Here is a 26,238-nt window from a genome sequence, read left to right as displayed (position 1 = left end):
ATTAAAGACGTCTTCATCATCTGTTATTTCATTAGAAACTAAATTTCTTTGTGTGTTATATTTGGTGAATGTGCCAGTGATTTGGCTGAAAGTGCGAGATGGGTAAGGAATTCAGTTGTTTGGAAATAAATCTTTAACTGTTTCAATTAAGTTTATATCCTGGTTTTGGAACTTAGGTGGATGGTATCTATACTAATAAAAGGGTAATATGCTAATTAGACCAGACATCCATCCGGACATCCTTTTGGACAAAGCCACAGTGGTGGGGGCCGAGGCAGAGGCCGTTAGGGGCAATCAAGCCAGCAGGGGAGGGCACTTAGGGGCAACCAGGTCGGCAGGGGAACAGTTAGTTGTCAGTCAGGCTGGCAGGGGAGTGGTTAGGGGGTGATCAGGCTGGCAGGCAGGCAAGCGGTTGGGAGCCAGCAGTCCCAGATTGTGAGAGGAATCAGGCCTAAACTGGCAGTCGGACATCCCCCGAGGGGTCCCAAATTAGAGAGGGTTCAGGTTGGGCTGAGGGATACCCATCCCCCCCCCCGTGCACGAATTTCGTGCACTGGGCCTCTGGTAGATTTATAACAGATTATGCCCTCTTCAGTTTATATGATATACACAAGACAATAAAATAGAACATGTCTTCTATTTACTTAAAGTAATATATAGCTTCAGAAATTATTTATTAATATGTCATTTTAAGTCTTTTTCACGTGTCTTTAAAATGTATTTGAAGTCTTTTCTGAAATGTCTTTGGAAAATAGGAGTGCATTTATTACAGGCTAAATTATAATCTTAATTTGTGGTAGTAATGCTTGTGTTTCCGTGGATATGATTTTTAAGCTTGGTATAGCTGAAGCTACCTATTAAATCTTTCTTAAAATAGGATTATATTGTATTACTAAAGATCAATATTTTCTTACTCAGTAGTCTGTCATGGCCTTTCTATATTTAGTAAATACTTACCAATATGGTTAGAGTTTTGTCTGCTGTTAATAAAAGCTTTGATACAAAAGAAAATTATGTTGTTTAGATAGTGAGTTGACTGCTTTAACCTAGTTTTTGTTCCTTACATTAATAATCATTGGCTTTATCTTAATTTGCTTACTAAACTAAATTCAAACATCAAAAATAATACATATATAATAATTTGTCAAGTAGGACCTTAGTGATTCTTTTTCATCATCTATTATTTCATTAGAAACTAAATTTCTTTGTGTGTTATATTTGGTAAATGTGCCATTGATTTGGCTGAAATTGAGATGGGTAAGGAATTCAGTAAGGAATTCATTTCTTAGTGAAAAATTAAATTTGACTGTTAGTTAAGGAATTCTGTAAACGAATTAAAACTTAGAGGATGAATTTTATGATATGTGAGTTATATCTCAGTAAAGCTGTTATTAAAAAATCAGCCAGTAAAGGGAGAAAAAACTTGTTAGCCATAATACTGAAAGTGAGAGGGGAGAAGGTAATTTCCTGGTATTTTTAATGGACACAATAAATTTAAAGAGTTGCCCTGTTATAGGGAAAGATTAAGGTTGATTTTTTTCTGGTTGGGGTTTTTTCATAATCATAATTTATGTGAAAAGGCACCCATTCAAGTAGGAGTGAATTAAAACTTGTCATCGGGTGGTATATTTCAGCCAGAATCATTTTCCCCCTCAGAGACCTGCTTTGTTTGAACTATTCTTTGAATCTGAGAAGGCAGCATTTGGGAGGGCATATTAAGAACGAAGTTCTAGGTAGACGTAAGGCTTGGTAACTCTCCTTTGCCCAAAGTGCAAGTGTCAGAATTTTAACTAGGTTTCTCTTTTGTTTGAAACAGTGATGACTCGTGGCACTGCCTCCAGCCCATCCTATAGATTCATATTGAATGATGGGACAATGCTTAGCGCCCACACCAAGTGTAAACTTTGCTACCCTCAAAGTCCAGACATGCAACCTTTCATCATGGGAATTCATATCATCGACAGGTACTACTTACTTGGAGAGCTTCATATGAAATAAATCAGTTCACATCTCTTTTTAGAAAAAAATTTTATACTCTTGATGGCTAGAAAACAGAAATTCTAAATTGGGCATTAAACTTGTGTGATGAGTGTATATAATCAAAATATCCACATTGGGTTTTATAGTTTTGTCACCTAACAATAGCTTTGTTGTTTAAAAGGGAGACAGGAAAGGTGAGGCTGAAAATATGTGTTCCAGAGGAAAAATCAAAAAAGTGGACAAAAACTTTCAACTTTCTATATATGGTCTTATAAAAGATTTGAGAGTTTATTAATATTGTTATTTTTATTTTTAAATGTTTCCTTTTCATTAGGGCAAACTTTGATGGCTTCTGAGTTCAAGTTGATAGTTTCTCCAACTACAAATCATTAAACTATCAACTTGAAATTTTTTAATATCATTGTCCCTAATTTGTCTCTTCTCTAAACATGTCTTACATTGTTATATATGGTAAATTCATGGGACCATTCTTTTATCCTATGAATTATTCAAAATCATACATTTACAGCTATGTATTTAAAATTTAGCATTAAACAGAAACAAGGACATTTCCCCTCACTTCATCTTTTCCTCATCTGATATATTTGCTTATTGGAATATGATAATACCAGTCACAAAGCTGTTGTCAGAATTATGGATTTGAGTAAAAAACTTGATGAAAATCTGAATTTAGTATTCTGCTTTTTCCTAATTTTAGTTTAATGTATGCTTGTGAATAGAATTAACACAGTTCTTTTTTTCATATTGTGATTTCTCTTTCAAAACACCTGCTATGTCTGCATATCACCCTTTTTAATTTTTACATCAGTGACATAGTATTTTCCTTACCCAATCTTCCTCTTTAGAGTTGAAATACTTAAAAGCACTAACAAGGGAGTCATGAATAAATGCTTTGTAAGCAGAGATGTGGGAAGTTTATCTTTCAACCAAAATTATTATAATGCTAATTATTTGTACTAAATTTTAAAAAGTATATATATTAGATATTTTTTCCAAGGCCAAGAAAGATTTTGGTTCCCATATAATAGAAACCATTATCCACTTTACAAGACCATGGCTCTACTTCCTATTAAGTGCTGCTAATATTTCACAGTAATAATAACAGTGCACTGTTTTTCCTTGGTGAATGGTCTTGTTTTATAATATGCATCACAAAAATATTTGCATGGAAACCAGTAAAGATGTTTGAATAATAATGTCTTTTCTCCCCTAGGGAACACAGTGGTCTTTCTCCTCAAGAGGACACTAATTCTGGAATGTCAATTCCCCGAGTAAACCCCTCCATCAACCCTACTATCTCTCCAGCTCATGGGGTGGCCCGTTCATCCTCATTACCACCATCCAACAGCAACATGGTATCCACCAGAGTAAACCGCCAGCAGAGCTCAGACCTTCATAGCAGCAGTCACAGCAATCCTAGCAACAGCCAAGGGAGTTTTGGATGCTCACCTGGAAGTCAGATTGTAGCCGGTGTTGCCTTAAACCAGGGGCAGGCCAATTCCCAGAGCACTAATCCCTCTTTAAACCTCAATAATTCTCCTATGGAAGGTACAGGAATGTCCCTCGCACAGTTCATGTCTCCAAGGAGACAAGTTAGTCCTGGATTGGCAGCGAGGCCCAGGATGCCAAACAATTCCTTTCCTCCTAATATCCCGACATTAAGCTCCCCTGGTGGCATGACAAGTACTGCCTGTAATAATAGTAGCCGATCTTATTCAAACATCCCAGGAACATCTTTGCAGAGTATGAGTGAAGGACCCAATAACTCGGTTGGCTTCTCTGCCAGTTCTCCAGTCCTCAGACAGATAAGCTCACAGAGTTCACCTAGCAGATTAAATATGCAGCCAGCAAAAGCTGAGTCCAAAGATAACAAAGAGATTGCATCCATTTTAAATGAAATGATTCAGCCTGACAACAGCTCTAGTGATGGCAAACCTCTGGATTCTGGGCTTCTGCATAACAACGACAGACTGTCAGACGGAGACAACAAATACTCTCAGACCAGTCACAAACTAGTGCAGCTTTTGACGACAACTGCAGAGCAGCAGTTACGGCATGCTGACATAGACACAAGTTGCAAAGAGGTACTGTCTTGCACCGGCACTTCCAACTCTGCCTCTGCTAACTCTTCAGGCGGTTCCTGCCCCTCCTCTCACAGCTCACTGACAGAAAGGCACAAAATTCTACACCGGCTCCTGCAGGAGGGGAGCCCCTCGGATATCACCACCTTGTCCGTCGAACCTGACAAAAAGGACAGTGCATCTGCTTCTGTGTCAGTGACTGGACAGGTGCAAGGGAACTCCATAAAACTAGAAATGGATGCTTCAAAGAAAAAGGAATCAAAAGACCATCAGCTCCTACGCTACCTTTTAGACAAAGATGAGAAAGATTTAAGATCAACTCCAAACCTGAGCCTGGATGATGTAAAGGTGAAAGTGGAAAAGAAAGAACAGATGGACCCTTGTAACACAAACCCAACCCCAATGACCAAACCTGCCCCTGAGGAAATTAAACTGGAGTCCCAGAACCAGGTGGGTAAACCTCACTTCATAGGATGAACATTGCTAGTTATTTTTTCCTTTTCATTTAATTTACCCCAATCATAAACCGGACTTGGATTCAGGCTGTTCTGCCCTATCCATTGGCCATATGTTAAAAGGTTGGTATCGATGGTTGAATAATGATAGGGTGCCTTCAGAAGTTTTCTTTGGAACTTTGGAGGGCTACAACATTAAGGCATCATTCTAAGAAAGTAAATATTTCTATTTATAGACTCAAGAGTTCACATTTTTGGAGATTTTAAAAAATACCTTTCCTGCTCTCTCTTCCCAACCTTAGCTGTTGAATATAACTATCTGAGAATATAGAACCCAGAAATCTATTTTTTAAAGAAGTTCCCCCAGAGAACTGTGATGTGTAGCTATGTTTGGGAAACTCTGATGTAAATGACATGGGAGAGAAATGAAAAGGTAGATGAGGCTGCCCATATTGTCTTGTTTTGCTGTTTCATTTCTTTTGAAACATTTTCTAAGGCTGTTTTTCTTCTCATCTGATTCTAACCATACTCAACCCCTGTCAGAATAAGGACTTGAATATTCTGGGTAGTAGGGTATGTAACATGCCCTGAAGCAGAAGCAAATGTCAATAAATCTTTGCATACATTGTTATGGAATCAATACCTCTATGCTTAGGTTGGGACAAGGGTGGGTAAAAATTAACAGGCAGCTTCCTGTATTGAATAATTGCTGTGGACACTGAAGGAATTTAAGAAAAACAGAAAATAATGGTCCTTCCTCTTTAGGAGCTTACAAATTATTTACACAGAATATAGACATCCATAAAATAGCTGAAAATGTATTGACAAAGCAGGTTATCAGTAAGACTCTCCATTGTGAGACAAGATTCAAAATTAGTATGCATAAGTCCTTTTTCTTGAACCAGCTTTATTTTCTTCTCTTATCTTAACAAAAGCTCTCTCTCCCCTCAGGAGGCATACTGTACTCCAGGCACATGGAAGTCCTTGCCATTCCTGGGATAAGCCCCTCTTCTAAGCATCTTCTGCCTTGCCCCCTTTCCTGTGTCTATTGAACCCATCTTCACAGACCAATCAGACATCATCTCTTACAGCCTTCCCCAGTCGCCCGAGTTAGCCATGTCCTTCCTCTGCACTTGACAGTGCCTGGGCTGTTTACTATTGTAATAACACTGTTTTGGTTATTTGTGTGCTCTTTGAGGATAGGGCTTTCTCTCGTGTTTTTTAGTACAACTAAGCTAAAAGTCATGTTTTTAAGCTGAAAACCGTTTTTTTTTTTAATATTTTTATTGTTTAAAATATTAAATATATTAATACATATATCTCCTTTTTTCCCCCCATTGACCTTCTTCCAGCCTCCTCTACCCCCTGTCGCATGCCCTCATCCCACCCCCCCAGTGTCTTGTGTCCATTTGTTGTGCTTATATGCATGCATACAAGTCCTTTGGTTGATCTCTTTCCCCCCCTCCCCAACACTCCTCAGATTTCCCACTGTAATTTGACAGTCTGTTTGGTGCTTTACTGCCTCTGTATCTATCTTTTTGTTCATCAGGTTATAATGTTCTTTATTTTCCATAAATGAATGAGATCATGTGGTATTTTTCTTTCATTGCCTGGCTTATTTCACTTAACATAATGCTCTCCAGGTCCATCCATGCTGCTGCAAATGGTAAGAATTCCTTCTTTTTTATAGCAGTGTAGTATTCCATTGTGTAGATGTACCATAGTTTTCTAATCCACTCATCTGCTGATGGACATTTAGGCTGTTTCCAAATCTTAGCTATGGTGAATTGTGCTGCTATGAACATAGGAGTGCATATATCCTTTCTGATTGGTGTTTCTAGTTTCTTGGGATATATTCCTAGAAGTGGGATTACTGGGTTAAATGGGAGTTCCATTTTTAGTTTTTTTGAGAAAACTCCATACTGTTCTCCACAGTGGCTGCACCAGTCTGCATTCCCACCAGCAGTGCACGAGGGTTCCTTTTTCTCCGCATCCTCGCCAGGACTTGTCGTTTGTTGATTTGTTGATGATTGCCATTCTGACAGGTGTGAGATGGTACCATATTGTCGTTTTGGTTTGCATCTCTCGGATGATTAGTGACTTTGAGCATGTTTTCATATGTCTCTTGGCCTTCCTTCTGTCTTCTTTCGAAAAGATTCTATTTAGATCCGTTGCCCATTTTTTTATTGGATCATTTATCTTCCTTTTATTGAGTTGTATAAGTTGCCTGTAGATGTTGGAGATTAAACCTTTATCAGTGATAACATTTGCAAATATGTTCTCCCATACAGTGGGCTTTCTTGTTGTTTTGTTGATGGTTTCTTTTACTGTGAAAAAGCTTTTTATTTTGATGTAGTCCCATTTGTTTATTTTCTCTTTAGTTTCCATTGCCCTAGGACAGTATTGGTGAAGAAATTGCTTCGGCATATGTCTGAGATTTCTCTGCCTGTGGATTCCACTAGTATTTTTATGGTTTCCCGTCTTATGTTTAAGTCCTGTATCCATTTTGAGTTTATTTTTGTGTATGGTGTAAGTTGGTGGTCTAGTTTCATTTTTTGCATGTATCTGTCCAATTTTCCCAACACCATTTATTGAAGAGACTGTCTTGACTCCATTGTATGTTCATGCCTCCTTTGTCAAATATTAATTGAGCATAGTGGTTTGGGTCAATATCTGGATTCTCTATTCCAGTGGTTGGCAAACTCATTAGTCAACAGGGCCAAATATCAATAGTACAACGATTGAAATTGCTTTTGAGAGCCAAATTTTTTAAACTTAAACTTCTTCTAACGCCACTTCTTCAAAATAGACTCGCCCAGGCCGTGGTATTTTGAGGAAGAGCCACACTCAAGGGTCCAAAGAGCCGCATGTAGCTCGCAAGCCGCAGTTTGCCGACCACGACTCTATTCTATCCCATTGGTCTATATGTCTGTTCTTGTGCCAGTACCAGGCTGTTTTGAGAACAGTGGCTTTGTAATACAGCTTGAAATCTGGTATTGAGATCCCACTTGCTTTGTTCTTCTTCCTCAGGATTGCTGTGGCTATTCGGGGTGTTTTTTTATTCCAGATGAATTTTTGGAGAGTTCTTTCTAGGTCTGTGAAATATGTCGTTGGTATTTTAATGGTGAGTGCATTGAATCTATAGATTGCTTTGGGTAGTATGGACATTTTAATGATGTTGATTCTACCAATCCATGAACATGGTATATTTTTTCATCTGTTTTTATCTTTCTCTATCTCTTTTTTTCAGTGTCCTGTAGCTTTCCACGTATAGGTCTTTTACCTTCTTAGTTAAATTTATTCCTAGGTATCTTACTTTTTTTGGTGTGATGGTAAATGGGATTGCTTTTTTAGTCTCTCTTTCTGTAAGTTCACTATTGGTGTATAAAAATGCCATAGATTTCTTGGCATTAATTTTGTATCCTGCTACACTGCCGAATTCATTTATTAAGTATATTAGTTTTTTGGTGGAGTCTTTTGGGTTTTTTATGTACAATATCATGTCATCTGCAAATAAGGACAACTTTACTTCTTCTTTTCCAATCTAGATACCTTTTATTTCTTCTTCTTGTCTAATTGCAATGGCTAATACTTCCAGTACTGTGTCGAACAGGAGTGGTGAGAGTGGGCATCCCTGTCTTGTTCCTGTTCTTAGGGGAAATGGTTTTAGTTTTTGCCCATTGAGTATGATGTTAGCTGTGGGTTTATCATATATGGCTTTTATTATGTTGAGGTATGATCCTTCTGTTCCCTTCTTGTTGAGAGTTTTTATCAAGAAAGGGTGTTGGATTTTGTCAAATGCTTTTTCTGCATCAATTTATATGACTATGTGATTTTTATCTCTCAATTTGTTTCTGTGATGTATCATTTTTATTGATTTGTGGATATTGTACCACCCTTGCATTCCTGGGATAAATCCTACTTGGTCATGGTGTATGATCTTTCTGGTGTACTGCTGGATCCGCTTTGCTAGAATTTTGTTGCGGATTTTAGCATCTATGTTCATGAGGGATATTGGCCTGTAATTCTCTTTCATTGTGTTGTCTTTATCTGGTTTTGGTATTAGGGTGATGCTGGCTTCATAGAAGGAGCTAGGAAATCCTCTTGGATTTTTTGGAATAGTCTGAGGAGATAGGTTTTAGTTCTTCCTTGAATGTTTGGTAAAACTCCCCTGTGAAGCCGTCTGGCCCCGGGCTTTTGTTTGCTGGAAGCTCTTTGATGACTGCTTCAATTTCTTCCATAGTTATTGGCCTGTTGAGATGTTTAGATTCTTCCTGATTGAGTTTTGGAAGGTTATAGTTTTCTAGGAATATGTCCATTTCCTCCAGGTTGTCCAGTTTGTTGGAATAGAGTTGTTCATAGTATTTTTTAACAATCCTTTGTATTTCAGTGGGGGCTGTTGTTATTTCTCCTCTTTTATTTCTGATTTTGGTTATTTGGGTCCTCTCTCTTTGCTTCTTGGTGAGCCTGGCTAGAGGTTCATCAATCTTGTTTATCCTTTCAAAGAACCAGCTCTTGGTTTTGTTGATCTTTTGTATTGTTTTTTTGGTCTCTATGTCATTTGTTTCTACTCTGATCTTTATTATTTCCTTCCTTCTGCTTACACTGGGCTTTTCTTGTTGCTCTCTTTCTAACTCTTTGAGTTGTAGGGTTAGGTAATTTATTACCATTGTTTCTTGTTTTTTTGTTTTTGTTTTTTTTTTTTTTGCAGTAGGCTTGTAGAGCTATGAACTTCCCTCTCAAGACTGCTTTTACTGTGTCCCATAGATTTTGGATTGTTGTGTTTTCATTGTTGTTTGTTGCCATGATGTTTTTTATTTCTTCTTTGATCTCTCTGGTAACCCAGTCATTGTTTAATAGCATGCTGTTTAGTCTCCATGTGTTTGATTTCTTTGGATTTTTATTGTAGTTGATTTTCAGTTTTATGCCACTGTGATCTGAGAAGATGCTTAATATGATTTCTATCTTCTTGAATTTGAGGAGACTTTGCCTATGGCCCAATATATGGTCTATCTTTGAAAATGACCCATGTGCACTTGAGAAGAATGTATATTCTGTGGCTTTGGGGTGAAATATTCTGAAGATGTCAATTAAATCCATCTGGTCTAGTGAGTCATTTAGGATTGATGTTTCTTTGCTGATTTTTTGTTTAGAGGATTTGTTCAATGGTGATAGTGGGGTATTAAAGTCTCCTACTATGATTGTATTGCTGTCAATCTCTCCCTTGATATCCTCCAGGAGTTTTTTTATGTATTTGGGTGCTCCTGTATTGGGTGCGTATATGTTTACCAGAGTTATTTCTTCTTGTTGGATTGCTCCCTTTAGTATTATGAAGTGGCCTTCCTTATCTCTTGTTATGTCCTTCACTTTGAGATCTAATTTGTCAGATATAAGTATTGCTACCCCAGCTTTTTTTTCATTACCATTCACCTGAAAAATCTTTTTCCATCCCTTCACCCTCAGTCCATGTGCGTCCTTTTTTCTGAGGTGGGTTTCTTGTAGACAGCAGATATATGCGTCGTGTTTTCTTATCCAATCTGTTACCCTATTTCTTTTGATTGTGGCATTTAATCCATTTACATTTAAAGTTATTATTGATATGTACTTATTTGTCGCCATTTTTATTCTTTACCCCTGTGTTCCTTCTTCTCTTCCTATTTCTTTTTATTTTACAGCAGACCCTTTATCATTTCTTGCATTGCTGGTTTAGTGGTAATAAATTCCCTTAGTCCTTTTTTTGTCTGTGAAGCTCCTGATTTCACCTTCAATTTTGATTGATAGCCTTGCTGGGTACAGTATTCTTGGATTCAGACCCTTCCTTTGCATGACTTTTTATATTTCATTCCATTCCCCTCTGGCCTGTTGAGTTTGTGTTGAGAAATCAGTTGCTAGTCTGATGGGAATTCCTTTGTAGGTAACTTTCTGTCTCTCTCTGGTCGTTTTTAAGATTCTTACTTTGTCGTTGGTGTTTGCCAATTTAATTATAATGTGCCTTGGCGTCGGTCTTTTGGGGTTCATTTTGCTTGGGACTCTGTGAGCTTCTTGGATTTGTGTGGGTTTTTTCTTGCCTATATCAGGGAATTTTTCTGTCATTATTTCTTCAAACAGGTTTTCTATTCCTTGCTCAGTTTCCTTTCCTTCTGGAACCCCTATTCGGATGTTGTTTTGTTTCGTGGTGTCCCAAAGTTCCCTTAGGCTCTCCTCCTGCTTTTTAATTTTTTTTTCTAGAAGCTGCTCTACTTGGGTATTTTTTCCTACCTTGTCTTCTAGCTCACTGGTGCGGTCCTCTGCTTCTTTTCGTCTACTCTTGATGCTTTCTATTGAGTTCTTTACAGCAGCGATGTCATTTTTCATTTCTTCTTGGTTCTTCTTCATTTCCTCTTGGTTCTTACACATATTGTCGAATTTGTCTTCCATTCTTTTCAGCCACCTTATGACCATTTCTCTGAATTCTTTCTCTGACAGGTTGCTTGCCTCCATTTTGTTTACTTCCTTTTCTGGTGATGCGGGCTGTTTCTTTGTCTCCCCATGGTCTCTCTTTTCCGGGTGTCTGGTTATATAGTTCTCTCTCTCCTGCATTGATTTAACGGCACAAAATACAACACAACCAAGTACAACCACAAGGCACTGAATAGAAATGTATTCACGATATTAATAACCCCAAATAAAGGTGACCACCAGAGAAAGGCAAATTAGAGGATAGACGAGAAAAAAGAAAAAAAGAAAGGAGTGCAAAAATGAAATTGGGAAAAGAAAAAAAAAGTAAGAGAGAAAAGGAAGAGAATAAGAAAGAAGAGGGGAACAAACTACATATATGGGGAGAAAACTCCAATAGAACAGCCACTAATCCCAACAAATGCCAGCAACAAGTACCTGGAGATGAATACAAACTACAAACAACAACTAATATCAAGCGAGGCGAGGGAAAACAGAAGCAAAAAACAAAACAACAAAAAAAGAATAAACAAAACAGTCTCACAAACAAGCATAAAAAATCGATATAATCAAGCAAACAACAACAAAAGGACAGAGAGAAAAAAAATATTTTGGATAGTGAAGACAGAGAAGAGAGAGGTGTTTATGGACTTGGAGCAAGGGATTAGAGATTAGATATATAAGTAGGGTGAAATTTTAACAGGGGGTAAAAGAAGAAATAGGGAAAATCTAAAGCAGGAAAAGGGTAAGAGAAACAGGACAACAAAAGGGGAAAAGTTAGGAAGAGAGTGATGGCATAAAGGTAGAGTTGAGATAGAATAAAATGATGCTAAAGGGAAGATGAAAATAGAATGCAGAACACTAATCCCAAAGTAAAAGAAAGAGAAAATAAAATGACACTTTAAAAAAAATGGTAAAATAGTAGTAGTAATAATACTGATTGAAAATAAAAATGTAATAATTAAAAAGGTAAAATCAAGTGAGGAAAAGTTAGTTTCTTAAGTAAAAGATTAAAAAAATAAAAATAAAAATGTGCAGTAGTGAAGGTCATTCACTTCCTCTATTGTTCTGTTTGGCACGCCTGTTTCCTAGTCAGGACAGTATTGCAGTTCCCTGCGTTCCACTGCTCCTCAGTGTTGTAAGCCAGTCCTGATTTTTAAGCAGGCAGTGCGTCTTAATTTCTTGTATTCCTTTTTTTGTGTTTACACAAGAGTCAATTTGTGATTCAACCCCTGGGTGGCAGTGTTTCTGGATTGACCTCCGGGTCTATAGGTCCTCTGTAGCCAGTGCTTAGATCCTGCTTTCCCTGTGGCACTCAATACCAGTTTGTGGGAGTGGGTTGCCCCAGAGCTGGTTCTCTGATGGTTATTCCCCGCTCTGATCCCCAGGTTCCAGAAAAACAACTTTCCCCTGCAGTCTCTTAGGGTGTCCCCAATTGGGTGATCCTATGTATTGGGCTTAGTAATCAGAAGCAAGGATTTAAAGAGGGAAAAAAAAAGAGCCAGCGTAAGTGTGTGAATTCCGGGGCTGCGCGCAAGTCTGTGCAGTCTTTTTTTCCTCCTTGGGTCTAAGCAGCTGGCACACTTTTAAAATTTTTAGGCTGTCCTTTTGCGTCAGATCAAAATGGGTTGCTTTTTAGAGTTCCCTTCTGTTAGCAGCTCTGAGGACCCGCTTCCACATTCACAGATCACGCCAGCCCCAACAGCCATGGATTTTTCTAGGCGCAGACTTCCCCTGGTCCTCCAGCTCCCGCAGTGCACACGTTTCTCTCTTCTGCCGGGACCAGAGACCTCACCTTATCCCAGGCAAAATCTGACCTTCCCATGGTGGAGTGTAGAGCTCCTCTGAATCTGCGTGTTTGCGCCAATTGGGGACCAGTGTTCTGAGGTTCGCAGCTGTTCGGTGGGTGCCGTAGTTGTAGATTCTCTGGGCTTTTCAGGTTCCTGACAACATCCACTTTCCCCTTCAAGATGGCGTGGTCTCTGAGTCCGAGCCGGTCGCTCGGGGAGGGATCCCAGCAGCAGTGGGAGCTGCCCGGTCAGGGGAGCCCCGTCCAGCAGTCCCCCACAGTCTCCTGGAGTATAGCTGTCCCTCAACTCACCAACAAACACTTCCCGTGCGACCACACACTCTCCCTTTGTTTTATCACTCACACACTATCTTGCAGTCTGCCTTCCCGTCGGCAGCCGTCTTCCGGGAGCCAGAGTTCTCGAAAACAGTTTTAAATAATGACTGTATTAAAACTCTCACTCTATAAAATTAACTTTAAAAGTAACAGCTGTATTAAATAATGCCATTGTGTACAATCCTGGTACACCTGTCTTGATGCACATGCACACACATTTTTGCTTAGTTCATACCTAAAATTGGAATTGCAGAATTATAAGATAATATGTTTTCATCATTAGTAGATAAGTCCAGTTTTCCTAGTGTGTGAGAATTCCTTCTAGTTGCCCCATATTTTTACTAATATTTGGTCTTATCAGTATTTTAATTTTTAGCCATTCTGGGTCTGTGTAGCAGTATCTCATAGTTTCAATTTCTCTAATTAATGTGTATAAGTCATTTGGATCTCTTCTTTTGTGAATTGCCTACTCAAACGTCTTGCCCAGTGTGTTGTCTTTTTCCTAATGCCTTTGAAGAGTTCTTTCTGTGCTTTATGTACTTTGGATGAGTCCTTTATTAGTTTTATATTTGCAGCTATCTTCTGTTTCGTGGCGTGCCTTTTCTTTTTCTTGTTGCTGATTTTTTATGAAGTTCTTCATCTTAATGTAGTTCAGTTTGTCATTTTTTTACTTTATGGTTAGTATTATTTGTAACAAAAGACACATTCAAAAATGTTCACAGTAGCTTTATTTGTATTAGCCCCAAACTGGAAACACCCCCAAATATATCACAGTAGAAGGATATACTGTGACACATTCATACAATGGGGTACTATTCAGCAATAAAAACAAATGAGTTACTACATGCAGCAAGCTGTCAGAAATGTAATGTTAAGTAAAAGAAGACAGACATTTAAAAATACATACAAATAGTTCTATTTATACAATCTAGAACTATAAGTTTTAGTTGAATTAAATAATGAAATACAAATAGGTAGACATTTTATGTTGATGACTTATCTCAGAGTAATCATAGAAGAATAATACAGTGAAATAAAGGCAAGTTTTCTTCTATGCATAACCTCAGACAGGTACTGGGGAAGACAAATATATTAATGTAAATATGTATGTAATTTTTTATTCCATCATTAAGTAATTCATTTCACAAAATTTTGAAAAAATATGACAAAAAAATTACCCTTGATAACTATTGTTGATAACTATCACAGTACTCTTTACACTTCTTTCCAGTTCAATCTTTTTCCTACGCATAAGTTTTATACAGAGATATGTTATATAAATATGATGTGTATATTATCTTATATCCTGCAGTATATTAATATCATAAGCATTCAAATTTTTTCCAGTGGAATAGTTAGGTCATGTAATTTCAATGAGGTCTCAGTCTTTCTAATTATTTCTTCTTTCTTCATTCTTTCATAGCCACATTTAATTCATGAAGTTTAAAGGAGCAACTTTTTTTCTACATTGTTTCTGGTGAAAGTATAGAATATACTTTCTCTAACTTTGGTTTCCATTCTTAGTTTACAGCTGACCTTGACCAGTTTGATCAGTTATTACCCACGCTGGAGAAGGCAGCCCCGTTGCCAGGCTTATGTGAGACAGAGAGGATGGATGGTGCAGTCAGCAGTGTAACCATCAAGTCAGAGATCCTGCCAGCTTCACTTCAGGCCACCACTGCCCGACCCACTTCCAGGCTGAATAGTATGTGTGGGGGACAAAAACCTCATTTTCAATGTTTAATGAGTCACTGTTATTGCACAGAGCTATTGTTTATCAAGAATGAAATATATTTTCATTAACGCCACTGTAAATAATATACAGTTACATTTAGACATGTGACCTTCACTCAACTTGTGTATTTATTTATTTATTTATTTTTCCTTTTAATCCTCACCCGAGGACATGCTTAGAGAGAGACAGACACACGATGTGAGAGAAACATCAATTGGTTGCCTTCCATAGAGACTAAACCCACAACCCAGGTATGTGCCCTGACCTGGAATTGAACCAGCAACCTTTCGGTGCATAGGATGATGCTCAACCAACTGAGCCACTCCGGCTCCACTTGTGTATTTTAAATTACATTGTAACATCTGCCTTTTTGTAATTAATGTTAAGGTGAACAGTTGATGTTAAGGAAAGCAGTTTTGTAATCTTATCCAAAACGTTCCATAGCAGGGCTTTCAGAAATATAATAATTGGGTCAGATTTTGTTTCCCAAAGTGTCTTGAACACTAGTCCTAAGAGTTGCAAAAAAAAAGGACTTTGTGCTAAAGTCCACTGAATCAAATGCTACATGGCACATACATCATTCCTCATTAAAATTTCACAATGCATATTACAGGTTTTAAGAAGTGTTAAAGAAATGAGTTTAATTTCTTTCACTTAATTTCTTTCTTGATTATGGAACTCCTTTTCTCAGGAAATACATGTTACCCCACAGAATGAATTTTCCATGGAGCACTGTTTAGGAGACAACTGTGTTGCAATAATTCACTACTGCTCTAGCATGTTAGCATTCTCCTAATTAAGAAACACTTGTGATGTTCTCCATGTCTTTTTGTGGTCTGATAGCATCTCGTTTTTCACTTGTATTATATCCCGTTGTATAGATGAACCATAATTTATCCATTCTTCTGTTGAAGGACATAGCTGATGTTTTTAAGTTTTGATAATGAATAAAGGAGCTATAAACTTTATGTGCAAAAAAAAAAAGAAACAATAGTATAACACTTCAAATTCATGAAGATAGGATTGTCATATTTTCACCTATCTCATTTTGAAGTTGGAAAAAACACACAGTGGTGATAATTCCATTGTGTGACTTTGAAATTAAAAGAAACTAACCAGCTCACTTTCAAAATCTGCCTGGGTTCCTGGCCTGTCTTACCCCTCTTCTGATAGGATCAGTTGTGAGACTCGTTTATTTCAATCTTACAGCAGCTTTTAGTTGTCATGACACGATTCCTGAAAGTTGACCAAGATTTCCAGGCAGCTATAATGAAGAATCTTAAGTCACCTCGACCCTCTTCTCTATCAGTTTTTAACTATACTTTGATTTTTTAAAAATTGTATTAGTCTTCTTGGGCTGCTATAACAGAGTATCACGTACTGCGTGGCTTAAACAACAACTTTATTTCCCCACAGTTCAGGAGGTTAGAAGTCCAAAGTTAGGGCGTTGACAGGTTTGGTTTTCTCTAAGGACTCTCTCACTGGCTTGCAGATGGCCGCCTTTTTGCAGTGTTCTCATGGTTGGTAGTCCCTCTCTCTGTGCTGTCTGTGTCTTAATCTCCTCTTCTTATAAGAACACCAGTCACAGAGCCCACTCTGACGACCCTATTGTAACTTAATCATCTCTAAATACAGTCACATTCTGGGGTGCTGGGAGTTAGAACTTCAACATATAAATTTGGAGGGAATACAGTTCAGCCCATACAATGATTAATTATTTAATATATGTTCATTTTATAAATTATAAGCAATCATTAGAAATCTTAAAAGAGAATAAATGTTACTCTTAATCTCACTACCTAAAATCTACCAAGGAGAGATAGCCTAACAGAATTATTTTGTGTTAATATATGAAATAATTTGTAAAAGTAGAATTATTCTGAACATAATATCTTGGATTATGCTTTTCTCTTTTTTCATTTAACAGCACATTATAACTATATATTCCATAATTTATTTATCAGTCCCTACATTTCTAGAATTTGTTTATTTACAGTGTTTTTCCTACATAAGTGGTACATAAATAATCAAAGCTTTCAAAAAAATTCCCCCCAAAAAACTTTCTAAAATGCATATACTGTTTTCTTCCATTAAAAAACATAATTCAATCTCTTTTTTCATTTATCATTATAAGCATCAATTATTATACTACTAGAGGCCTGGTGCATGAAATTCATGCACTGGGGGGGGCAGTGTGCCTCAGCCCAGCCTGCACCCTCTCCAATCTGGGACCCCTCAGACATCCCTCTCACAATCCAGGACTGCTGGCTCCTAACCCCTCGCTTGCCTGGCTGCCTGATTGCCCCTAACCACTCTGCCTGCCAGCCTGATAGCCCCCAACCGCTCCCCTGCCGGCCTGATTACCTAACCACTCCCCTGCCGGCATGATTGACACCTAACTGCTCCCCTGCCGGTCTGATCACCCCCAACTTCCTTCCCCTGCAGTCCTGGTCACCCCCAACTGCCCTCCCCTGCCGACCATCTTGTGACAATGTGGTGGTGGCCATCTGGTGATGGCGTGGGGGTGGCCATCTTTGTGGCAGCCATCTTGTGATGATGTGGGGGAGGCCATCTTGTGATGTGAGGGCGTGCAGGTCAATTTGCATATTACCTCTTTATTATATAGGATTATATTTTCAGATTAACAACTATAGAGCTTTGTCAATTTACTGAATGACCCTAGAGGCTATGCCCTTTAGTTTGTGCCTTTCATACAGTATATTTTACCGTTTGCTTACGGCTCTCAGACCATGATAATAACACTGTCCCTACTTATAGAATACTGGTATTCTGATGTGCTGTAAACTGAAAAATCAGTTAACCAAAATTGTTATAATTATCTTTGAAATTTTTCCAATAGTCTGGAGTGATTCTCCTATGGTAACATCAACTTATGTGCAAACTTTTTAACATCAGATTTTCTTAGATTCACAGACCTTTTCTCACTTTGTCATTTCTCATTATGTGGCCACCTTCTAGATAGTTTAAGTTTCTGAATAAGTGACCTCTGTATCATTGAGGTAACATTATATAATTGAAATCTCACTCTATTGTACTATATATTACTTCTGAAAAATATTGTCATTTTATCTTCCATTGTGACACTGACTTCTTACCTTTGCTTCTTTCATCAGGATTACCTGAGCTGGAATTGGAAGCAATTGATAACCAGTTTGGACAACCAGGAACAGGTGATCAGATTCCATGGACAAATAATACAGTGACAGCTATGAATCAGAACAAACCAGAAGAGTGAGTAATATATTTTCCATTTTGTAAAGTATCAGATACCAACTTCCACAACAAAGAACTACTTTTCCCAAACTGGATTCCAGGATACATTGGTATTTCGTTAGATGTTGACAGAAGTGATTGATAATGAAAAAAAAGGATGGGGAAGATGGAGTTAAACAGATATTTTACTGCATGACTGCAAGACTGGTGTATATTGTAATCACCAGGAGATTGATGCAGTATGCAGCTGTTGGTTTATTTTTTATCTTTTAACTTTGCTTTGATGGATTACCATAAAGTTTCTGGGACATATGAATGAATCGGCCTCAGTACAACAACTGTGTTACTCTTGAGCTTTTAGTTAGGTAATTATTCTGTCCAATTTTTCTCTTTGTTTAGAGCAAGAGGGTATAAGGAGGGAAGATACTTTCTATATCTACTCATGTCCATCTTGATTAGAATTTAATTTCTAACCAACACAAGTAGCTTTATTCCATAACGTAGAATACATTTCAGATATAGCAACCAAAAGGTGACTGGATTGTATTGAGTGTGGTTTAAAGCCTTAACTGTGAATACATGAAATGTGTTCCCACTTACCTTCTCCAGAGAAGAATCCCTATAATTGTATTATTATATTAGTACTATTTTCTATATCTTCCTACGTTTTATGCATCATTTGATATTGGTTTGGATTAGATTACATATTTTTCTACATGTAATCAACTATTTGTTTTATTGCTTAATACCAAGCATGTTTCATTTTTCTAGTTTGAGTTCTTTTTAAAATGGCAATCATGTAATGTTATCAATATGATCTAATCATCCTTGAATGTTAGGTAATGCAATGTATACTATTTTGATTGTGGTTCATTTATCAATAATTAATAGCACCCGTTGAATGAATAAATCTTTCCCCCCAATCCTCACCTGGGGACATGGTTATTGATTTTTAGACAGAAGGGAAGGGAGAGGAAGAGAGAGAGAGAGAAACATCAATGTGATAAAGAAACATTGATGGATTGTGTTGCTATATGCTCCATGACTTGGAATGGAATCCACAACCTAGGTATGTGCCCTGACCAGGAATCGAACCCAGTGTTTTGGTGTTCCAGACAATGCTCCAACCAACTGAGTCACACCGGCCAGGGCAGAACAAATTTTAAGATTTTTATTTTCTATTTTTGTTAAAAGTTATTTTTCCCTTTATTAACTGTTTGGTTAATTTTTAGAGTAGTTCTGTAAGCTAACATGAAGAATATGGAGACAAAGTTCAGTGATTGGCAAAATAATGAAAATATGTTCATAAATTTCTGCACATTAAGTGTATCAGAAAATTTTCTAGAACTAGATTTGCATGTATATTTATATTGTATTTGCTTTCTTAAGATTGAATAATTATTTGCTCTACAGTTTTAAACTGTATCCTTTAATTCTGCAGCCAGTGTATTAGTTCACAATTAGATGAGCTTCTCTGTCCACCAACAACAGTAGAAGGAAGAAATGATGAGAAGGCTCTTCTGGAACAGCTGGTATCTTTCCTCAGTGGCAAAGATGAAACTGAGTTGGCTGAATTAGACAGAGCTCTGGGAATTGACAAACTTGTTCAGGTATGTACTAAAGTTGGCATTATTTAAATGATTTGTCCCTGAGAAGCTAGAAAATGGTTTTTAAGCAAGATTTTTCAGTAATGTTCTCACTGTGTTTTATAATTTACCCTTGTGGAAGTTAACAAAATATATAATAGGTAATAGGTAATAATGGGATTTTACACAAAGTAGTAGTAGTAATAATAATAGTTTTAGAAAGTCTTAGCCTTTCACTATGAAACAATCTTAAAAGCTCTCCTTAAAATGGAATACAGATTCATATCATCACTTCTTATTTTAGGATTTAATATATCCTTTATTCATGCTAGTTTTCAACCTATATTTTCCATATTTCAATGTCCAGAGGAAGTTATGCTTCATGAAACTCTCTTTTTAGTTACACACACACACACACAACAGGTCACAATTTAAATTATTTTTCTTAGAATGAGTAATAGCAAACAAGTAGGAAAGCCCACCTGTACAGCGTTCTATTAGGTGAACTATGAATTTTTTTCAAATAAGGTAAAAACATGCATTCTATATTTAAGGTAGAAAAATGCCTGACTCATCCCTCCTTTAGTAAGCTACATCTGTAGTACCCTAGTAAATATAAAGTTTGTTGATTCTTAGGCTCTGCAATGAAGTTCTTTTTAAACCTTTTTGCTTCATTTCATTGATTTAGGATCTTCATTTTAACTGCATTTTCATTTCTTTACTGAGATTTTAAACATCTCAGTTATGGAGGGAAAAGGAGACATATGTAGTACTTTCAACAATAAAGAATTTTTAAAAATAAATAAATATAAACATCTCAGTTAATCTATTACCCCATTTCAAAAGTAACTTTCAGAGGTAGTTCCTTTAAGTAGTAAACTTCTGGAGAGCTTCATGAATTCAGTATGAATAGATTATGATGAAACTTTCTAGAGATGCTATCAAATCCCAAGTTACATAGAGAAACATGTCACTTATTGGCAGAAACATATGTGTAAAATAGCCTCGCTTATTTTCTAACAGGGAGGTGGATTAGATGTATTATCAGAGAGATTTCCACCACAACAAGCAACACCACCTTTAATGCTGGAAGAAAGACCCAACCTTTATTCCCAGCCTTATTCTTCTCCTTCACCTACTGCCAATCTCACTAGTCCTTTCCAAGGCATGGTCAGGCAAAAACCTTCATTGGGGTCTATGCCTGTTCAAGTAACACCTCCCCGAGGCGCTTTTTCACCTGGCATGGGCATGCAGCCCAGGCAAACTCTAAACAGACCTCCAGCTGCACCCAATCAACTTCGACTTCAACTTCAACAGCGATTACAGGGGCAACAGCAGGTGAGTGCTCTTGTTTAGCAGGCGATACTTTTTAAAGGTATGTGCTCTCTTTATAATAAGACAGCCCAGTTGCTACAGCAAAGGTGTCAAGTTTACTCCCAGGGCCTTTATGAAAGACTCAGAACACCACCCTTGGTTTGCTAGGATAAGAAAAAGGGATGTGTTCATTCAATTAAAAGACTGCTGGCTCATAACAAAGTACTTGGAGACCTACAATTTAAAAGCAGTCCATCTTGTTTTTTGAGATGAAAAATATTAGGATGAACATCATACAATTAATAAATCAATAAAGAGAAACAGTTTAATTTATAGAATATCAGGAAATACTGTTTATGATTATTGAAACAGAAAATGAAGTTTATTTATGTTGTTTGAAATTGGAGTGGTGTTATTATATTAGGAGCATGAGGAAAGAATAGTTTGGGGGTGTCGGGTGCTGTGGGTGAGTTAAATCTCTCTCATGACAGGTAATGAGTAGTTATAGTGGCATAAATATTTAAGTCTGTATAAGCAGCAGGTATAGAGAGAATCATCAGGAGCCAAAAAGCAAATGGTTAAAAGTATTATCTCTGAGAAGTGGGACTGGGGCTGTAGATTTTTCTTTCTTCGTGTTAATCCTTCTGTATTTTTTTAAATGATATGTGTGTATTTTTTCAGATTATTTAAGTATTTAATGATATTTCCTGGAGCCTTACTAATTCAGGAAGGAAGAAAAAGGAGATAAATTAGAAAGTCAGTATGATATAATGGTGGTAAGAGTAAGCTCTAGTTTCAAATCCTAGTGCTAACCTGAACTTAGGTGGTTCGACAATCAATTTTTTTTACCCTTTTAAAGCTTCTGGGTCCTCATTTATAAAAAGATTCCAGTAACTAGTTCTTTTACCTCATAGGTGGTTGTGTGCATTAAATGAGATAATGCATGTAAAGCTCTTAGCATAATACTTGGCATCTTATCGCATTTCATAAATGCTAGCTATTACTATAAAATTATATTCAATAAATATAATAGATACTCTAATGTACTTTCATTTCACTTAAAAAGATGAAAGGGAGAAAGAAAGGGAGAGATGAGATAGGGAAAAAATTTTAATGGTAGAATAACAAAGAAAGGAATAACTTTGTAAATCTTGGGGTGGAATAAAGGATTCAAAGAGGAATTACGGGGAGAGAAGGAAGAAAAGCGAAAGAAAAGGAATAGTAATATGTTCTGAGAATAAGTTAAAGATAAGCTACTTCTTGTTATAGCTTGTTCATTGTAAGATACATAAGAAGAGGAAATACTTAATATTTCCTCTGTATTTAACCTTTCATAAAACATATTTAAGGGAACTATGATAGGTATTGTGAGGAAGGCAAAGAAAGAATGACACAGGCAACTTCGAGAACTTAGAGTCAGCTTAGGGTATTTAATATATAAATACCCAAAAGTTAGCAGCAGTAAGTGACTAAGTGCTAAACCAAAAAAGGAGAGGAAAGTGTAGGTATGCTGATTTCCTCATTTCACAGAGTCTAGTTCAGTAAATACTGTCTACAATTACAGGCTCAGTGAGCAAGACCATTTCAACAATCTAGGTCAGGTTCCTGACTAGATGAAATGATAATTCATACTTAGCTCAGAAAAAAAAAATTGTTTTTGCTTTGATTTGCTCTAAAGCAGCTGATAAGCAGAGTAGTCATGCAAAGAATGTATCTGAAATAAGGACACAAATAGGTCAACATCACTCCTCTGTGCTTCCTTTAAATATCATGGAATCATGTCCAAAGTTTGGAGATCTTGGTAGCCCAACAAAGTGAAATAAATATCCATCAAGCTGGAGAAATACAGAATTTGGGGCACATTATGTTTTAAGCCTCCAGATATGTCACTACACAAAAACAACATATACTGCCATGTAAAACAATAGCTCTGCTACCTCACAAGCCACGATATCCAGACCTGTTCTTTGGGTTCAGGGCTATAAGTTCTTCTGTTCAGCAGTGGGGTACTCAGTCCATAGTGGCTCTTCACTGCAGTCTTCTACGTGTGAGGGAGGTCTGGCCAAGGCTTATCTCAGCAATAAAGAAAAAGGAAAGCTCAACTCAAAGTAGTAAAACAAAAAAATATATTTTTACTCAAATATTGAGATGATTCAAAATAGAGACATGTCCAGGTGTGGTTACTTCAGAGACTTAAGGATGTTATCAAGGACCCAGGTGCTTTCTGTCTTTTTACCCTGTAATCCTTGGTAACTAGAAGAATGGCTACCATGGTTACAAATACCACATGCAAACAAAACTATCTAGCAAGGGAAACAAGACTACCTTTTTCCTATGCATCTTGCTTTAAAAGCCATGAAACTTTCAGAAGGCTCTTGTCCCTTCTTCCCCACTTCCCCACCCCCCACTCCCAAAAAAGGGAAAACAAAAAAAGACTTCACATGTTTGGCTAGCCAGAACTGAATCACTTGTACACCTTTAACCAATTGTTGGCAAGGATTGACTTAGAGTACTCGTGGAGATGTGTGATTTGGGATAATTAGCTGAATAAAATCCTGTTCTGTCATCAAAGAAGAAGAGGAGAGTAAATGGCAGTGTTGGCATTAATAGTACCTGATAAAATTAAGAAATTAAGGTTTAAATGAATTATTTAAAATTATACAGGTAAATTCACAGTTGGGATCAAATTGGTGAACTAAAGTGGAACATCTACCTTTTCTTCTGTCTTAAATTCCATTAAATGACAGGTTGTATATTTTAAGTGAATAAATTCATATCAGTATAGAAAAAAAAAGAATACCATCAACCTACTAAGAATTTTGAAATATAGAAAGTAAACATAAGAAACAAAATTATCATATACAAGTAATACAATTGCTTGCATAGAAAATCCAAGAGAATCTACAGAGAACTTAGATCTAATAGAGAAGTTCAGCGAGGTTTCTAGATAAAAGAATAAGAAATAAAAATTAATGATAATCCTTTTTATTAGCAACAAGCAATTAGAAAATATAATTTCAACATATATCACAATATGCAAAAGTAAATCATAATTAAATGTCAAAAAGAAGATACAAGTAAAATGTATTTGTTGATTTCAAGGCTGTTATAAAGATGACAGTCTTTCTGAAGTTAACCTATAGATTCAGTGGAATTCTGATCAAAATCTCAACACAGGATTTGACAAATAGATGCAAAACTTATTTTAGAAGAATGAATACAACCTTAAAGAAGAATGAGGATGAACTTGCCCTACCAGATATCAAGATTTAAAACCAAGTTTTAAAAATTAAAACATTGTAGAACTGCCATAGGGATAGACAGTTCTACTAATCCTATCTAATAAAAGAGTAATATGCAAATTAACAATCACTCCACTACACCCACAAGCCAATCAGGAGCGAGTATGCAAATTAACCCCAACCAAGATGGCTGCGGCCATGGAGAGAGCAGGAGGGAGGCTTGAGTTTCCCCGGCGATGGAGGAAGCCAAGCTTTCCGCAGACCCTGGCTGGACCAGGCCTCTGTTTAAGGCTACAAAGTTTCAATTATAGAAGATAAATAAATCCCAACAAAAATGACGGCAGCCACAGAGCTGGAGAGAGCAGGAGGCTAGGGTTGCCCCCGGTGATGGAGGAAGCCAAGTTTCCACAGCCCTGGCCTGCTTTGGCCTCCACTTAAGGCTACAAAGTTTCAATTGTAGAAGATAAATAAATCCCAACAGAAATGGCTGCAGCCACAGAGTGAGCAGGAGGCTTGGCTCCACTCCAGGCTACAAAGTTTCAATTGTAGAAGATAAATAAATCCCAGATACCAGGGCCTCTGCTTGGGTCACGGAGGGGCGTGGCCGGCCTGCAAACCACCACAAGCCCCTCGCCCAGGCCGCCCCACACCCCAAGGGAACCCCCACCCTGATCCAGGACACCCTTCAGGGCAAACCAGCTGGTCCCCACCCATGCACCAGGCCTCTATCCTATCTAATAAAAGAGTAATATGCAGATTGACCATCACTCCAACACACAAGATGGCTGCCCCCATGTGGACACAAGATGGCCACCACAAGATGGCCAGCAGGGGAGGGCAGTTGGGAGGGACCAGGCCTGCAAGGGAGGGCAGTTGGGGGCGATCAAGCCTGCAGGGGAGGGCAGTTAGGGGTGACCAGGCCGGCAGAGGAGGGAAATTGGGGGCAAACAGGCTGGCAGGGGAGTGGTTAGGGGCAATCAGGAAGGCAGGCAGGTGAGCAGTTGGGAGCCAGCAGTCCTGGATTGTGAGAGGGATGTCCGACTGCCCGTTTAGGCCCTAAACAGACATCCCTCGAGGGGTCCCAGATTGGAGAGGGTGCAGGCTGGGCTGAGGGACACCCCCGCCCCCGTGCACTAATTTCGTGCACCAGGCCTCTAGTGATGTTATAAATATCCAGATGGCCTTTGGCAGAAAAAAAGTTCCCCACCCCTGCTATAGATAGTTTATAAGGAGGTATAACCTCCAAGGACGCTTGTTTTGTTACCTGATAAAGTTGAGGCATGTCTGTGACCTGGAACCCTAAGCCTGATATAGATAGCATCTTCCAAACTAGTGTTCCACAGAAGATTGTTCTAGGAGATACTGTTAATGGCTATATGTCAGAAAAAAAAGTTGGTGATAAATAAGTTGCATAGTCTATCCCAGCCGTGGGCAAACTACGGCCCACGGGCCGGATCCGGCTCGTTCGGCTGTTCTATCCAGCCCGCGGAGCCAAAAGAGCGGAGGGTTCTCTTGCTCTCCCCTCCGCTCCTTTACTTTGAATTTATATTAGTTCACACAAACACTCTATCCATGCTTTTGTTCCGGCCCTCCGGTCCAGTTTAAGAACCCATTGTGGCCCTCGAGTCAAAAAGTTTGCCCACCCCTGGTCAATCCCCTTCTTGGAGACCCACAGTGTACCCATAGGATTACTGCAGTAAAGAAATCTGTTTCACCTTGTGTAACCCATCATTCCCAGTACTTAATACAGCACAACATGCTGTTTTCCTGGCACATCTATTAATATCCTGCAGAACAATGTTCTTTTAGAACACCAATTTGGGAACTGCTGGTCTAAAGTAATTACTTCTTCCAGTTAAATAAATAGTTCATTTTCTCAGACCATTTGTTTCTTACATAATTCTCTTCAGCTAATGAAATCATGTTGGATTTTCCCCAGATATGTACCCATTAGACAGGCACCCTCGAAGTGAGAAGTACATCAACCTTTCCATTTATCTTCCAGATCTTTGTAGAATGTGCCCAATTGT

The 26,238-nt window shown here is 37.9% G+C and overlaps 1 protein-coding gene across 5 annotated transcripts in view; it reads left to right on the top strand.

The window, feature by feature from the left end:
• NCOA1 (nuclear receptor coactivator 1) overlaps window positions 1–26,238 on the top strand; it is a 175,322-nt gene that overhangs the window by 122,843 nt on the left and 26,241 nt on the right. For all 5 annotated transcript variants that reach the window (XM_080683458.1, XM_080683456.1, XM_080683460.1 and 2 more), the window contains exons 11-16: window positions 1,817–1,964; window positions 3,215–4,532; window positions 14,622–14,802; window positions 17,967–18,084; window positions 19,508–19,676; window positions 20,676–20,990. In XM_080683458.1, the coding sequence (XP_080539584.1) occupies window positions 1,817–1,964; window positions 3,215–4,532; window positions 14,622–14,802; window positions 17,967–18,084; window positions 19,508–19,676; window positions 20,676–20,990 (2,249 nt within the window). The remainder of the gene's footprint in view (window positions 1–1,816; window positions 1,965–3,214; window positions 4,533–14,621; window positions 14,803–17,966; window positions 18,085–19,507; window positions 19,677–20,675; window positions 20,991–26,238) is intronic.

The sequence above is a fragment of the Plecotus auritus genome (assembly GCF_963455305.1).
Source record: "Plecotus auritus genome assembly, chromosome: 8".
NCBI lineage: Eukaryota > Metazoa > Chordata > Mammalia > Chiroptera > Vespertilionidae > Plecotus > Plecotus auritus.
The sequence above is the reverse complement of the archived record's forward strand: the minus strand, read 5'-3'. Positions and strand labels throughout refer to the sequence as shown.